This window comes from Triturus cristatus, chromosome 12 (genome assembly GCF_964204655.1).
Source record: "Triturus cristatus chromosome 12, aTriCri1.1, whole genome shotgun sequence".
Classification (NCBI taxonomy): domain Eukaryota; kingdom Metazoa; phylum Chordata; class Amphibia; order Caudata; family Salamandridae; genus Triturus; species Triturus cristatus.
This window is the reverse complement of record NC_140595.1, coordinates 42,117,452-42,135,891: the sequence shown is the minus strand read 5'-3', so window position 1 is coordinate 42,135,891 and position 18,440 is coordinate 42,117,452. Positions and strand designations below refer to the sequence as shown.

The 18,440-nt window shown below is 40.4% G+C and overlaps 1 protein-coding gene across 1 annotated transcript in view; it reads right to left on the bottom strand.

The window, feature by feature from the left end:
* CIB3 (calcium and integrin binding family member 3) overlaps positions 1-18,440 on the bottom strand; it is a 28,020-nt gene that overhangs the window by 9,121 nt on the left and 459 nt on the right. Inside the window, exon 2 of the mRNA XM_085639524.1 lies at positions 18,402-18,436. Within this exon, the coding sequence (XP_085495650.1) occupies positions 18,402-18,436 (35 nt within the window). The remainder of the gene's footprint in view (positions 1-18,401; positions 18,437-18,440) is intronic.

The following is an 18,440-nucleotide window of genomic DNA, read 5'->3' as shown; positions in this document are numbered from 1 at the left end:
TCCCCCATCTTTGGACTGGAAGGGTGCATTTTGAGCTGGAGGAGATGCTCTCGTCTCAGTGTCGCAAAATATCTTAATTTTCCCCGGTTTATAGCAGCTGAGACCACGCCTGACCGTAAACAGTGCTCATTGTGTGAGTGGGAGACTCAACGTGACTGTGGTCACCGCTCTCGTCTCACATTGGCATTGGCATGCTCTGCCTTGCGTCAGAGGTGGTAGAAGACAATAGGCTCGAAGTCCACTCAGAGAACCCAGCTGTCGCAATGCTGGTCGTGGAGGGTTGTCACTTGCTGCTTGTAATAAATTATTACAAGCAGTTAGGCACCTTTACCACGCAGGTACATTTTGTGCCTTTACCACACCTGCCTTTACTACAAAGGTAGGTTTTTGTTCATTTAAGTAATATTAAGGTATATATATATATATATATATATATATATATATATATATATATAGTGGGTAGTGATAAAGGATGGTATGGCTAAATTTCGGGTTCAGGGGTGTGTAGTGGTCTAGTGGTAAGAGTCATTTTAGGATTTAGGGCTGTGTAGTGGGAAAGGGTGGTCATGTATAAAGAAGAAAATATGGTGTGTGTGTATATATAACACACATATATATATAGTTATTTTTATTTTTTTATTACATATGCTATTGTTATTATTAGGCACATTTTCATTGGAGAATGATTATTATTAATGTAGTTATTAGTGACGTAATCTTTGGTGTGATCAGATCTATTATTATTTTTATTCTTCTTTGTGACATTTTCATTGTTAGATTATCAGATGTATTAATAGTATTATTAATGTTATTATTTGTGACATTATCATTGTACGGTGATCAGATTTATTAATAGTATTATTAATGTAATTTTTTGTGACATTATCATTGTACGGTGATCAGATTTATTATTATTGTTATTAGTAGCATAGCTGTTTGTTATTTTTATTAATGGTGTTACAATTAATACCTGCTTTATTATTACCAATATTATAAAATGTTCAGTGATATAAATGTTGGCCTCCTACATCTAGAGTGACAGCCAGTAAAGAGTTCCAGTACAGACAAGGTGATCACTCAATATTCACCCCCTAACCCTTATAATCTGCCTTTACCCTGAGAACTCATTCTAGGTGTATTACAATCACAAACAACTAAACCGCAACATATACACCTCGACGCTTTTCACCCGGGGAAAGATTAATTTAAATGCAGCAGGATCATTTAAACAAAATATAGAGTAAGCGAAAGAGATAAAACTTTATTCAGATTGTCTGAAAAACATTCAGAAAGTGAAATTTGCTTCCATTAAGGGTTTATTTCTGTTAAGCACAGCTGCTTAGATAAAAGAGGTATTGTGAATAACACAGAATGACATGTTACCCATCTATAATTCATGGGCAGAAAATTAAAAAGATATCTTGCCAATGCCTTCTTAGGTTTCATATAATCCCAGCTCAGAAACAATGGCTGCCAAACCTGTATCGCGGGCTGTGTTCCCGCGCCAGCCTGACCTCTGGATGCCCCCCCCGGGAGGAAAGTGAACTTGAAATGACCCATACCCAGCTGTACTTTTAAGGGCGCCCGCCAATAGGAATCTGCCCTTTCATGACGGATATAACACAACTCGACAACAAAAAAAGCGAGTAAAGTTAACATGGATAACAATATTTCTCCAACTTGTTTTACTATTTGTTTTTCTACAGTGCTTTTAGATAAGAAGCAAGCTTAATGTTACAGCAGTTACTGACGTTTTTAATCAAGTTCCCCCAACCTCAGAAAGTTTGAAATAGTCACTGTAGTGAGAGCTCTACACAGCTTTAAAGCAAGGATTTGTGAAGTCACAGGCATTATTATATTTAGTTGTTTGGGTGCTCCCCTCCCCCACATACCAACAAGACAATTTGTTGCACTCTGGCACCCCCTTACGTTCATTTGTTGTAGCACCGTAGGACAGCTGCCTCCAACAGCTTTAATGAGACAACGTCGATAAATGTAATTAGCAGGGTTGAGTTTGCCTGGTGTATTTTACCTTCGGTTTACTTATCTGTGCCATGAAGGCATAAGTTCTGGATCCATGGTTACCTTTGTACTGAGTAAGCACCTAAAGTCCTGGCTCAGTTCACTGTTATCCTTCATGCATGCAATAATTTCAAAGTAAGGTTTTTATTACTGTGGAGTTATGTAGAAACTTCAGTCATTTCACCATGTTAGAAGAGTTTAAAAACAAAAATAAGTAGATGGTGTTGCAGGTTCGAGGTTTATTTATATATACATTTAGATGAAAGAATTTATAAAAAGCAAATATTACAGTTCATTTCTTAGTCCTACACAAACAACAACATTAAAATACAAGCGAGTATTTAAACATCTCAGTATGATTAAAAGTAATATATTTTAAGAAATTATGATTTTCAGATGGGCGTATTGACTAAATCGCTTCTTTCTCCGACCTTTTTGTCATTAAAACATTTGATGCACATAATATATGCATGCCTCTGTCAATGGTGTGCACCCTAGAACTACAAGTGCTAAACCTTGGACATACTCTGAACATAAATTGCCAATCTGATTCTCTTCAACCATCTTTTTCTATCTTACCAAATTTACCACCAGACTGAGGTTAAGCAGCACGCCTCAGGGGCCATTGCATTTCACTTTACATCTCAACTCTAAACCTAGTGATAACGGAAGGTAAGAGTGGAATCTGGGAGTAGCAATTAAGATACTTCTTAAAACTATACAATTTTACACATAGTTTTAGAATGTTGAATAATATCTGGTTCTCTTGACGCTTTATATTTATATATTTTCTTTAAGATGCGTGAGGCACACAAAACATCTTTGTTCAACTTGCACATATAAGATCTTTCCTCAGCCTATACTTTAAGGGATTTACAATATTTCTTCGGTCACTGCAAGACCCATCAATATGTGGGTCTGTGGGTTCCTTTTCTGGATGTGTTGTCCACTACCGGAACAGTATGCATTTTGAACGGCAGTTGCATTTTGAACGGCATGCCTAACTGTGCACTTTTCTGATTAGTCACTTTTATTTGAATAAAGTGCTGTTTGAATTTGATTTGCCTGTAATGGGAGCTTGCTGTATGCAAACCATTTCCGAATGTATACATTTAAAGCCTTTGTTGTCACTCCCACCAAAGCTATGTCCAATCATATTAAATCAGTGGATACAATTTTATGGATTGCCAGGATCCTTTTACAAAGTGAGTTTCCTGTGACTGTATATTTATCTAGGGACTCGGATGAACTTTAGCCTCCTGGGGTTTATTTCAGGGAGAAACCAACCTCTTTCCCAAGTAACAAAGCCCAGAATTCTTTTGATACAGACCATGGTTACTGGATAATACTGTTATTTTTTGACTTTGTGCCATATTGATTGTCAAAAAAGTCTATGTAGAGTTTTGCCACACTCAATCCAGGCTCCCAAGTAGACAGGTGGCAGACATTAAAACAAGCGATTTTATGGCAAGACGGAAGGCTAGAATTATGCATAACCTTTTATTCACCACTTCTAAGCAGCAACACTTTACAATTCCAAAAACATAACACTGTATGGTAACATAAACAAAACAGAACGCCCTCCTACAACAATGATAGGAGGAACCAACTGGGGGATGAACATGTCTGAAATGTTAATTGAAAATAAAATCCTTGCCTTAATCGATTTGTTGTAAATATCTTTTGCTTCAGACCCAAGTACAGACCATCATAACTGTTGACGGTGTATCAAAGGTTCTACCATAAGGACAAAAGACCTGTTAGGACTCCCCACTTCAGCATTGAACAATCTTCTTAAAATTGATTCTAAGAAGGCAAATCAGCAAATGCTTGCACACACCTTTTTTGGGGGAGGAAATGTCACCTGCGTGTGAATTTTTGTATTGGTGACGAGCTTCGCAGTTTTGTAAAGTTCCAAAGTTTTGCAACTCCATGGGTGGAATTGTAATTTTGTACATCTCTAGTTTTCTGTTGGGTTTTGATACATTTTGAAATATGTGATTATCAACACACTCACTAACAAAAAGAACTTTAACTAAAGAAGGAAAATAGCACACAAGTGGTGTGTTTGTTAAGAGTACTGCACTGCAAATGTCATTCAACAGTCAATACACAGGACCCAACCTAGGTTATCAACATCTTTGAAAGTGGTTGGAACAATGGCGGGGGAATTCTCAAAAGGCTCGTCCATAAATAATCCATGGCCTATTCATCGAACAATTATGGCCCTGGACTCAGTTCAACACATGTAAAAACAGGCCACGGCTTGGGTTTCATTCGCAGCGAACTGACATTTATTGCAGACTTTCACTTCAGCCTCTTTTTGGAATATTCTCTGTTGGCAACTAGGGTGTAGATGTTTTCGGCAAGGGAATTGCATTGTAGACATCAGTGTGCGACTTCACCGCTTGTCAGTCTGACCAAACTGAGCTAAATGCAAAATTAGAAAATTGTAACCTTTTTCTCAACACTTGCCAACAGCTTTGTCTAACATGATAGTTTTAAAGGGCTTTGCCTGGGGGCCAACGCATTTTGGGGATACTGTCACATTTATCTTAAAGAAGCTTTCATCAGACAGTCGTTCATGTGCACTGAGCTCTATGACGTCACACCAAGCGGTTGTTCTCAAATATAAAGAAATATAATCTAGTGGCCTCATGAATGAAAATTCGTTGAAAATTTGGATCTACCGATGTTTTCTATGGCATGGGAATTTTTTCATTCACTCACAAAATTTGTCAAGTTTGTGTATTGTTTGCCTTTTGAAGACTGGCTCGATTAACGTATCCAAACTCACACTTGGTAAGTACCCTTTGATGGCATGGACTGTCATGGCAATGTGCTTTTTGAGACAAAAAAATAATTTTTGCTTTAAGCCATTTTTTTTCTCTAGGTTGACAAGGGCACGGCAGCTTCCCCCAACAGTAATGGTTTGTAAAAACCATAGCAAAACCAGCATTGACAAGGCCACAAGTCTGGCAGTCAACACTACACTTATTGGCTTTGCCAATGCTTGTTTGTTACTCAATTCCTTGTTTCTTAATGTATGCTATGGAAAATATCATAGTTAGGGGGCTAGAACACAATTTGGTTTGTACGCAGAATTTGTATTATCTGTCATGACCCTATTTTATTTGAACAAACAGCTGTGATAGGAAGAGTGCAAACACATCTGGATATTCACTTGAGACAGTCTGTTCAAAGAACAAAAATGTGTCACATTTCGCTTTGTTTTCTATGTAAGCGTTAACCACTAAGCTAACTTTTGGATTAAAAGTGCAGCCTTTTTGATCATTGATATCTAAATCTGTTCTTATCTGTTCATAAGACAATCTCAGATGCCCAGGAATAAACCTGGAGTTCTTTCTAAATTTCCAGTCTTGGTACATCACTTTCGACTACGTATGTATTATATATAGATTACTAATGTAAATGTTTCTAATATAAGCGTGTGTAACGTGCTGGTAGATGAAACAAGCATCGGGCAAAGAAAATGCAGCAATTATAAAAACGGTCCTCTTTACATGCATTTGTCACAACAAATAATTGATCTCCTACATTTCACCCTTTTCACACACCTCTTCTAAAGAGTGTATGCATTAATGCTCTAATGCAGGTACATATGGTTGTGAGCTACAAATATAGGCAGTGCATTGTCAAACTTTTCCCCAAAAATCCAATTGTTGGTACCCCTCTTTTGCATTAATTATTTTTTGCCACCTATCTGACTTCCGAGAGTAAGTAAGTCCTCATATACATGCGTTCAGAAATAACGACTGCATAATGTAAGTACATAAATTGAATACATGCCACTTACATAGTTAGTTTATATGTTTACTTTTTCATTGTTCTCCTCATCATTCAAATTTTAGGGCCTGTTTAAGAGTTTGGCGGACAGGGTACGCCACCGAAAAAGTGTCGGTGAACCCTGTCCATTAAACCCTTAGTCTGCCCGCTCCATAATGGGGCCGACCGGCGGTAAGCTTACTCCGACGGCCTGACAGAGATGGGGCCATTGGAGTAGGGAGATCAGACCGCCTATGGTATTTAGAGCAGAGAGTCTAATTTTTTATTTTTTTTTGCCCATCACTGGCAGTCTTGAAAAGAAAAAGAAAAAAGAAAAATCAGCCCATAGACCCTAGGAGAAAACTCCCTGGGGATGTGTGTATTTTTTTTACTTTTTTCATTGACAGACTCCAGCTTTCTGAATTTGTTTTTTAAAAAATGTTTGGCGTAAAAAGACGCAGCCGCGCACAATTTTGGTGTCATCCACTTAAGGCAGGACTTGGAGTAATTTTATTGTAACTGCACAAACACAACTCCACACATACCTGTAAATAAAGTAGATAAAATATTCATTCTAAATGATAATGCACCCCTTTACCAAGACTTGGTATCCCAAGCAAGAACTACCCATAAGCAGACCAGTTAGGACCACTTCTGAGTTTCAGATATTCCATCCGAAGGCTCTCAATGGTAAAGCCATTATGTAAATGCAGCAGTAAATTAAACGTCACTCTGTCAGCTACCATCTCTAAAAGATGCTCACCAATCACAGACATATTTTACCATATCTGGGTTCATCAGTGTCATTCAGATGTCTCACAGTCTTAAAGACACGAGTGGTTAAAAGAAGCGAATATATATACAGGTTGATGGGTGTGAAAACGGTGCATTTTGTTTTCCAGACACTTTAGATATTATTCAGAAGGTTTTCTTGGCATCCTATTAGCTGAAGGTCTGCTAGGAGCCTCCACCCAACCATTCAGGAAGATGAAAGGCTGAGAGAATGGTTTCCAGAAACTCCCCTGGCTTGAAACAAAGGGTTTTCAAAAGTGCAATCACAAACCAAAGAAAAGGACCTGGGAGACACCCTGTTTGAACACAAACAGTGCAAGCCCTCAGCACACACCAATGCCACAGACACACTTAACATATTATAAAGAACGCTCCCTGTTTTCTGTTTTTACAGGTAAATACAGACAGCAAACCATTTATTTTCCCATCTGTATTTATCTTTAAATGTGCATAAAAACTGAAATTTAATTGTTGTTGGAGAGTGATTCTATATGCTGTCAGTCATGACTGCCAGGCAATAGCTGTATGGATTAACAGGGGAGGGGTTAAAAGAGAAAGTCATTTTAGTAAAGGGGCTTTAAACTGGAGTAGATATGCACAAAGTTAATAGTAAATATTCCATGCTTTCATATAAGTGCATTGACTTATCATCTGTCAGGGATTCTAACATAAGTGGACATTTATCAGTTCAATAAATGAGGATAGATACTAGTGTTAGGTTATTTTATTTTTTTGTAAACGCAAAATAAATACAGATAAATAAAGATAAAATCATGAAAACAAAATATGGATAAATGCAGACAGAAATGTCCAAAAAATAAATACCATAACACCCGGAGTCCAAATACCATAACACCCGGAGTCCTAATTATAAAGCAACCAGGACTTTAAAGTACAGTTTCCTTTTATCCTGCGTGTCCTCTACGGGACATCTGTTGAGTAAAACTTCCCTGGTCCAGGGCATAACATTAATCGTATGAATGTGCTTGTTAGTATCTGGCCAGCTGGGCTGTGCACTCAACAGAATGACCTACACCCCCAACCCCACCTGCTTGTTCATTTCACTCTGTCATCTGTGCTAAGATGGCTCTCCTGGATTCTGTTGGCCCTGCAGAAAGGCACTTATTAAACCAGGAAGATAATTGTAAGATTATAGAGTGATCTGCCTCCTAAAAGCAGCACATTCAGTTAAGGTATCTCAATGAGCATGACCCAGCCCTGATCTTGGCAGAAGGGTACCCCCGTCACAAACCTGGGAGCTTTTCCCATCTGCCCAATAACAAGTGCATTATACCTTTTGGCACTTGTAATACACCAAACGGTATATCCGCCAAGTTCGACGGAGTATCCCATCCGCCAAACTCCACATGAGGCCGTTAGTATAGCGGTGTCCAGCTACACTGATGTGACAGTTTCAAGATATTCACTTCAGACTTTACGTAAAAAAATCAAATTGGCCCTCAATGACTATCCTGAAAGCCTGGTACAGATCCATCCCTCATGAGCTTACTGTGGACCTAACTTGGACACCGTCTATCATCTGTACACAATATCGGCAAAAGCAAGAGGGAAGATATAGCCAGGCCTAAACAGCTTCACATCACCATGTACTCCATCCCACGTGTTTTATTCCCGCCACCAATGACTATAGGGATTTATAAAGCGCACAGCTACTTCTAGAGTGTCCCGGCGCTAGACCCAAAGGCTGGCGGACCAACTTAATCTTTGAACAGGGGGGGTTTCAGATGTTTGTGAAAGGTTTTAATACCCAGGATGCTTCTCAGGGATACAGGGAGCACATGCCAATGTCTGGCAGCTGGTACTGAGCAGGCCGAACTGCCCCATTCTTTTTTCCGTCTGGTGGGAGGAATACACAGCAGAAGGAATGATTGAGATCTCGTATATCTATTGGGACAGCGCTTAGAGATTGTTTTCGAAAACTACGCATTGGACAGTGTAGAACTACTGCCCGGTTTACCCCCCCTGATCGCAGCCATAATCCGTCCTTACAAAGCAAGGAGAGAGCTACGCTCAGACCACCTTCGTTTTATAACTATCCCCAGAATTAAACGAGCCAGAAGTGGCGGTAGACTCTTCTCATTGAATGCTGGCAGACTCTGGAACGCTTTGCCACTCTCTCGCCGAAATGAACCGAGTCATCGCTCATTCAGGAAACAGCTCAAAACTCTCTTATTTCCTTAACCTCCCTTTCGTTTGGCCCTAGTGCTGGGAGGTCTCTGGGTAGCCATGCGCTTTACAAATGCCCTTTTCATTTAATTTCGTTTCACTGCCCGGTTTATCCATTTCTTATATCTAGACTTCCAATTACAAATTTAATACGAATGTAGATTTGTCAAATATGAGCCTGTAAGCCACAAGGAAACTGAAAAATTGAAATTCTCATTGTAGGCCCCTGGGGTAATTAACCATACCAGTAAATGTGATTGAAGGATTAATACTAGGTCTTTCAAATGGAGCAAAAGACCCTGAAACTATTACTACTGCAGAAATACTGAAACTTTGGGTAAACCCATTTGTAGTTAGAAGTTAAAAACAAAATCAAAAGCTTTCACTAGTCTCAAGTCTATTGCTACCTTAAGGAAACTGAAGGCAGCTTCATTATGTTTTTTCCAGAAGAGGCCAGGCTCAAGAGGGTGCCAGGTTGCAATAAAAGGGCTCATACATAGATTTGTTGCTGGGGCAAGGGAAGCCCCCAAATGGCAAAATGTAATTTGGCATGTAGCTCTGAAAATGCATGCTCCATCGATTATTGGTTAATGCCATTGTAGAGCTGTTATTGAAGCAGTTATCCTCCCATACCATAGACAGTCTAAGGCGTACTAGAGCGTCTACCAAGCACTACACATGAACGCTCTAAGAACTTTTTCATGTAATATTGTTGTTTGGTTTTAACAAACCAAATAAACTAATAATCAAAGTAAAAAGTAAACCCGTTGGACGACATCCTCTAGTACCCCGCCTAAACTTGGTGTTTGTGGGCTGTTTGTCACTCAGTTTCCACTATTACTCCATCATTTGAGCACTGATACTGCGTACTAACCAGATTTGATTAGCCAATTAGAAGACTTATAAATATTCACAGAGGTGCAACTTTTCACGTTTATCAAATCAAAAAGGGGCGATCCTCTTGTAACACCAAGGTCACACACCTAATCCTCTACGTACAACTGTGGAAAATCTCCCATACTGGCAGATTGTCTACAGGGCCGGACTGGTAATCAAAACCGGCCCTGGCAAAGTGCTCAGCTGGCCCCACGGGGGGGGGGGGGGGTTGGGGGTGCGGCCAAGCCGTTTGCCACGGCCGATTTCAGCCAATTTCGTTACAGCGGATATTGGAGCTATGCTGCGAAAACGGCCCTGTAACGAAATCGGCCCCCACGGGCCCAAAACCGTCCCCCAACCCTGGCGACCCACCGGGGAAAGGCCCGGTGCACGCTACGGCCAGTCCGGCCCTGATTGTCTATAGCATTCAATCTGGGGACAGACAGCCACTCAAATCCGGTGTTTGGACAAGGTATTGAGGGAAAAATATTGTGTGGACAAAATGAGTCAAGAATATTGAGGTCAAAAATACTGTGTGAAGGTAAGTTTCTATGGGAAAGCAACATTTTACTATACTTAACTCTACATATATAGGTATCTATCATCAAGGTACATAGATGCGGAGTTAAGACTAGTAAGTCTACACTTCCCTATTTGCACTTACCTTCTCGATATTTTGGTCCTCTGTATGTTTGACACAATAATCTGTCCACACGATCAGGTCCTAGGAATCTCTTTCACACCGCCATGTTTGGTGGGTGTTCCCATCCTGTCCAGTAACTCTCCAACCATTATCAGGGAGGGGAGGTGTCAAAAGATGCCTGTAGTGTTTACAAACTTCTGTGGAGAAGTGTGGCTCAATGGTTAGAGCGGCAGACCCTGATGCAGAGGTCTGGCCCGGACCAGGGTTCAATTCCCGCCTCGCCGGGTCTTGGGCTCAATTTCCCCGGACCCGATAATTCTCGCCTCGGTGCCTATTCTAATCATGGGTCACACTCTGCAACTCTGGGCAATAGCTTGCTTAATCTCCACAACGGCCCCAACAGCGCTAGGATGCCTGGCTTCACCTTGGGGGTGCCCAGGAGTGGGCATTTCACAGGGAAAGGCCAGGAAGGGTTCCACAGCGGTATGTGCACAGCGCCTGAGAGACCCTTTCGGGGGTGTGCGGAGCGCTATATAAAAAAATGCACTACATGTCAATCCTGCAGCAGAATATTTACTTCATCCTGAAGAGTGGACTTTCTCACTCAGAAACCTCTTTGCGAGTAAATCCATTCACAAGTTCCAACTTCCCTGAATCAGGAAACTAAATTTGCAGGCGTAAGTTAAGCTACTTTAAGATTAGTTGCCGTATTTAAACTATGATTAAGGCTTCTGGTTTTTCATTTTTACTGATTTTTACGGATAAATACAGACAGAAAACAATGTGTTTCCTGTCTGTCTGAATTTTAAAAGCAGAAAAAGCCTGAAAATGGTGCTTCTTTTGAGAAACTCTCCATGCTGTCTTTCATGAATTCTAGGCACCAGCATGGAGGGTTAAAATACAGGATGAGAGTTCCTTAAATACAGGCATATGTTAACATATATTTGTAGAATGATGCCAATATGTACCTGTGAGTGTAGGCTTTTCTTATGCGTGGCTGCTTAGTTTACTAAAACTTGACAGGCATCTGTGTTTGAGTGCACGTTGAAGAGTTCTATAAACACAGAAATATAGCATTTTACAGCTACATTTATTCTTGAAACACAAAATAAATATGGATAAATACCAATCAGATGGCCAAAAAAATAAATATGGATAAATACAGACCAAAATGTTAAAAAAAAGAAATACCATAAAACCGGGAGCCCTATCTATGATAGACGAACTGGCTGGGGTACCGCCCGTCCTTCATTGAGATGTGGAATGAAGTTTGTAATGCGAAAGCTCGCGTGTCGACTCCCTACAGTAAAATGAAAGTTTACTGAGCTGGTGCCATATTTAAAGCACTCTGCAAACTTTTCTGCTCAGGGTCAACTGGGTCAAAGGTTAACCCTGGCAGTGCCAGCAGGGAGGGTTATGACGTTTTCCTAGACTATGGGGAGCCGTGATTTTGGGGGTGCGGGAGCACTGATGATTTACAACGGGACTTCCACTCTGTTAAACTCTAACTTAGGTCCTACGTCTGACTTCTACTCACAAACGGCTTTAAGAATGTATTTATTTAGTTATGTATTATTTATTTATGCGTTTTTATATAGAGCGGACATTACCCAGTGGTGTCAGAGCGCTTTACAAGAGAGCGAAGAAGGTTACATGAGAAATTCAGAGTAACACGGTAGTAGGTGACTGTTACGTGTAGCTACTACGGTTCCTCATGGTGAGAGTTTCGTATTTACAAATGACATATTTATTACAGATTACATATTTAGAAAAGTTAAAGCGATTAAGGTTACACAAATGCATACAGAATGTGACCTTAAACCTGCAAGTGAGGAATTGTCATGAGCCACCAGGCCCATCAAACTGGCAAAAAATAATTTTTAAGATAGCTGTGCAAGGGGTGTTTGAGGGATATAGAAGAATCTATAAATTAGTTGTTCTGGTGAGCTAATGTGTTAGTCAGTAGGCTGTCGGTGTGCGGGGGCCAGGAGAGTTACTCTTTCCAGTAGGCCTGTGGCCACCCTCGCACGCGCATGCGCATCAGGGCGCAAGTACGTAGAACTGCCGCCCCTGTTAAGGAGGTTAAGGCGCTGGGCGTAGGGGAGGCCCGGGGGAAAGTATCCGTCCGATAAGCTGTACCCCCTACACAAGCCTCCTCCGGTGGAGTAGTACCCTTAGCAAGCTCTAGGGGTGCCCATCATTGACCTTGCTGTAGGCTCTAGAGGGGACACGCAGAAAGTAACGTATATGCATTGTTAGATTACGTTAGGAACTGAGTTTGTATTAGTACATGTTAAGGGTAGACAAATGATATTATGTATCTATCAATGTATCTGGACTTTCTGCGTAAAATGCAACAATGTAAATTAATAATTGTTTTGTATGTAATAAATACGGCCAGGGGGTCACTCCCCTTAATCCAAAAATGTAGTGTGGTTTGAAATGCTTGCATGTGGGAGGGAGCACCTTCTCAAACAAGGTATATCAGGGGTTTATAATACAAGAAGGGACTTAGGCAGTACCAGGCCGTATGCACCTTCGCGTAGAATTGTCACTTCCTTATCAGTAAGGCGATAGTGTTATCGGAGTCACTTACTTTACCATAGTTTGTCGACAGATCGCACCCAGAAGGAGGAAGTGGGCACCTGCGGGCAAGGCAAGGGAGAAATGTGAAAGTGTGTTTCCCATGGGCTAGAGTTCAGAGGTCACGGGGTGACGCCGGCCCAGCCAGGGCTTGAACTTGGCAGGACCTGAGGAAGGTGTTGGGTTGCACACCCTCTGTCCTGCCTGCTGGCCCAAGCAGCCAGCGCCCTCAGCAGAAAATTACATGAAATTAGCCTCGACCTGATCCTCCCAGAGACAACTGCTGGGAGCTTTGCTATTCATCAGCTGCTAAGTGATATGAGGTAGATTGAGCCGGCTACAGTTCATCTCATGGCCTTTTGTCAAAGTCAGAAGTTCAAGGCTTGTGGAGATGAACACATGCAGTAACAAGCATTGGCAAAGCCAATAAATAAGCCACTCCTTTGGGACCTATTGGCTTTGCCAATGGTCTTTACCCATGCTACACAGCATGCCTGATGCTGCTGTGCAGCATGGCTAAAAAATGAAAATTAAAAATTAAAAAATATGTGTAGTCATGCACAATGCAAGCGTGAGCCTACAAAATGATGTGGGTACTTTTTTTCTGTATAGTAACCTGTCCATGTTGGCGCAGTTACTGAAGAGAAAAAAACGCTTCAAAGCGTTTTTTAAGCAGGTGGGTCAAACCAACGGAGGCGCAAAAACAACTGGGTGGCAAAAGTAACGCGGGGAGGACTAGGTGGGGAGCAGAAGCAATACTGGGAATGAGGGGTGGAAGCAACAACAAAAAGATTACTATAGTGTCATTTAAAATGAATTAAAGTAGTATATAAGAGATTTAGCGGAACTCACCAATTGAACTGAGTTCCCAAGACCAAACATCCAATCATAGGACATACCCTTCATGTATGCCTTTCACTTCATAAGCATTGCTGGGGTTCTCAGCTTAAGTGATCACACAGTGAAGTTGGTGAAGAAACTGAGGTGTGTATGTACAAAAAGAGACTTATAGGACACATGACCTGTCCCATCAGTGAGCTATAGCTTGAGTCCTAGAGTACAGGACCCACGCGTGGGCATACCCGTCTCACTGCAACAACGACAACAAGGTGATGGATGGACAGGGCCGTAGCTTGGTCAGTAAGATTGGAGGGATGTGAGCTTCAGACTTTCCAACAATCAGGCTGTCATATTATGTTAAAATACATTATATGACATGCAGGACGCATGAGAGGGGCTTAAGGGACAGTGGAAAGGGAGAGGAATGCAGATTGGTAGGACTAAGGGAGAGAAAACATAATATTTTGTAAAATAACCAACATTTTTAAGAGGTTTCAAAATAAAGAGAGGGAGAGATTGTGTGCATTTTTGCCCGTGTGTATGCAAATATAGTTGGTGAAATCCAACAAACACCTCACCATACCCAACTGGAAGCTCCTGGACCCAACTTTACATTTATTAGGGAGTGTTGACCCCCCCTCTCAAAGCTACACCTCTGTGGATGGAATGCTTGAAATCATCTTTCCTCGCAGTTCGGGATGGACTGTTCCCATGAGGTGCAGGGTTGGTACTGATTTGCATAAGGCTGGCCTTTATCTCGGGTGGCATGGTGGGTGAAACAAAATGTACTGGAAAGCGACCTGAGGGATTGTCAGTGGCGTTAAGTTTATGCCAGCGAGCACAGCCCTTTACCAAAATAGTGACATTTCCAAATGAAATATTTCACCAGTACTGATTCTGCAAACCAGGACTTGGAAATTATGTTCAGAATATGTATGCACAATTCTTCATGATATCAGTCACTAACCATTCGGTGTTGTGTTTTTGAATCATCATTAAACAAACGGATGTACAAGGAAATAACATAATATTGCAGAACATCTCAAGAAAGGAAACAAAAACAAGTGAGGAAAGGAGGTCACGTCAATGCCTTAGCACTCAAAGATGGAGTCAGGACAACATGTCTGCCACTGTTCAGTACAAAATGTACTGTAAAGCCCCCGAATGCTCTTTTTCAACCAGTGTTTGCCATCACTGCCCTGTTAGTTCCAGAGCCATGCCACGGTTTGGGGATTTCCAGATGATATTAATTTACATTCAGTAAATCTAAATGTTAACTCATTACACAGTCAGTGGTTGTCCTAAAACGCTGCCATGGTTGTGGCTCTCGTGGACAAGTGTTGGACCCCCTCAGCACTGTGGTATTGGCTCAGTGCAAAATCGTGATGAAATAAAGTACAATTCTGAGGTTTGGATCTGTTAGAATGCTGTATCAAGTCCTTTCATGAAGGCAGGGACCCCAAAACCATCCAGCAGATGTTTCTTTTTTTTAAATATTGCTATAAAGGCTCCCACTTTGTGATCTACAACTACCCTTGCCAAGCCACCGAATAGTAAAATCCAGTTAGATTTCAGGATGTCCACAATGAATATGAACTAAACTAATTTTGCTGCAATTAATGCTAGCAGAGAATATTTGACTTTTTTGGTTATTATTCTAAATAGACCTCACTCAAAAAAATAGTCCCTGAATTGTTTGTTTTTTAACTTTTTTCTGTGTTATAGGATACATATTGTGTCTTTATTTTTTATTTTTTTAATTTAGTTATAGAAAATCCACAGTATCAAAATAAACACAAATCACAAACCAGAATACATTAAAGGGAACAGAACAGCAAGGGAGAAAAGAATATGAAAATAACCATAACATATTGATTTCATCCATTCAGATGCTTATGCATGACCCCCCAGATGTACATACCCAATTTACGCTTTCTTAATCCTTTGAATGAATATAAACTAAATTCCATATTATATGTATTATAAAACCTTGCACGCCACATTTCGAAAGATGGTGCCTCTGGATGTAACCATGTGGAAGCTATACACAGCCGCATTACTGCTACAGCAATAAACAGGAGATATCTAAACGTATACATTGGTCTCCCCGCCAATAAATCTTCCCCAGTCCCGAGCAACATAATCGAAGATGATATTTTTATAGTTACTCCAGTAATCTCTGTTAGCAATTTCTCAATATTTTGAATAAACACCGTCAATTTAGAACAGGAGTAGAAAACATGTTTTTTTGTGTCTTTATTTTTGATGCAAGATTTTTAATATTGTATGGAAAATATTTTCTATGTGTGACCACATGTTTGGTTAGTTTTAATAATATATTTCTATTTATAACTTTTGAGCACTTGACCCTTTGATGGTGGGTGTGTTATGTTCTGGTGATATGTTTGTTTGGTTGAGTGTATGATTTATGGTGTTCTGAGTTACCCAAAGGGGACTATTGTTTTGACTGAGGTCTATTTGGTGGCCTACTCCTTTGGTGTAAAGGGGCCCCTCTCATTGATTTGAGATATGATTCTAAATACCCAGGTAAATTTTACAATTTGGTGACTGGTTTAGCCCAGCTCTGTTCTTCTCGTACATTGTGTTCTCCAGCTCCAGGGACTCTCGTCCAGCGCAAACTACTCGTCAAACCTATTTGAAATGTGAAGATCTCTTACACTTTGCCTCACCCCACTGCAGATCAGGCAAGTTCACCACACAAAATTGTAAAATTCAGAAATGTACTCTTTGAAAATGTCTTCATATTATGCACATAGATTCACAAAGTCCAGATGCAGCCTCACCAGCAATTTTCATTGTTGCCTAATCTCTTCAGCCTCTCCCCCGCCACCAACAACATTTAATCCTTTTACTGACTTCACAGAGAGGAAGGTTGTTCCTCTGCACTTCCATAGCTTCTCCTTTTTCTATCCCCTGTTTGTGCTTTTGTGCTCCTGGTTATCTTCATTCCTTCTGTCACCATTTACACTTTCTCTCCACCCGCTTCTTTCCTTCCTAATAACACTGAAATGAAGAGCTTTTCCCTTTGCCATTTTTACTTCCCTCATTGGGTTTGAAACTCCTATTTCCACACCGTGTGGCTAACTAAATGCTCCAGTACCTGCATATAGAAGTGCAAATCCATATTTCTGAGGGCAAAATGTGCATTTCCATTCAAAAATGGATTTACTGACATGTGAAACTAACGAGCTATGTCCTCGCAGGGACACTTTGTGGCCGTTTCTGGTAGAGGAAGGATGAAAATGCTGGTGAACACACCAACATTCACAAGTGTGTGGGTGGTTACACGAATTCACTTCCTGAAAACCATCAGAGATTTTCTCAAATTCATGGCAAGAGTAAATTCGAATTCCAGGTGAGCAATGTAAGGGAACAGCCCCAAAATGAGTGTGCGTTGCAGGGAAAGTTATTTATCATAGGGTGAAAAAATGATTTGCCATGTTAGAAAATCCTAAAAACTGTTTGAAAGTTCAAAGACACTTATACATTAAATATTACCACTAAGAGATGTCCATATGGGCAGCAGCCGTGCCACGTACATACGCCAATGACGACGATTGCTCCCTTTTTTTAATTGACTTTTTAAAATAAGTTGGCAAGTTCTGTGTGCTATATCACAAATGCCAGTTTCTGTTGCAGGACAGGATCCTAGTTTATGCCCTATGCAATCAGAATCCTAGCTAAAAACTCAACGGATCATTCATGGCGTTCTGTTAAACCAGTTTTACATGGCACGCACTGCTTTATACAAAAAAATTGTAAATCGAATGAATCATCACAAGTCTTTGTCTGCCAAAAAATTAATTCTTTAGGGAAGTATCAGCAAAAGCATGATATAAATATGTAGACATTTATTACAAATCTAAAAAGTGAGGCGCAAAAAATGGGATGCCTTCATCTACAAAGAAAGACAGTAATAATAAGAAATAATGCAAGAATTGCTATAATGTTTGGTATCAAAATCACAGACAGGGCATCATCAATTTCCACAGATTAGCAGCATGAGACATTTGAATGTCTTAGTAGTGAATTATATTTATAACAGGAGCCAAGCAGGGTATCCCCCCTTGATTGACATTTATATTCCTGTTGCCCCTTAATTATACATTCTGAACACTGCACTAACCTGCTTTTCATTGATAATAATTAACATTATTAAAATGTCCTAATTTTTAGTGATTGACGACATGTGGCCCATGTCTTCAAATTACTCTACAATCCATTTTTACTGTACAGCATAGGAATTGCATAAGAGAGACTATATCGTTTAGACGTATTCAATGTTTTGCATTTCCTTTATGCCATTAGTATATTTCTTGTATTTGAGAGAGCCTCAAAGGCCACAACTGAAGTTGTTTAACAGTGCAGAGGCGGCCCTATGTGAAGCAACCTCTAGCACACGCCTATAGTGTGTACACCACGTAAGACATGAAGGTCGGTTGAGGCATTATACACTAGGTTCTCCATATAGGTCATATGTGTAATTCAACTCTTGAAATTACAATATGGCATCACCCACACTTGGATTTTTCTCACAGATTAAGAAACCACTTGGCCACCAGAGAATCCTGTTCCTACAGATAATAGTTGTGCAGAGAGTGTTGCACTCAAAAGGTCTTCTTAGAGGACATAACAACACTTTCAGGCTCACCTGAGAATTTCCTTTCTTGTGAAGAACGTGCAATCCTGT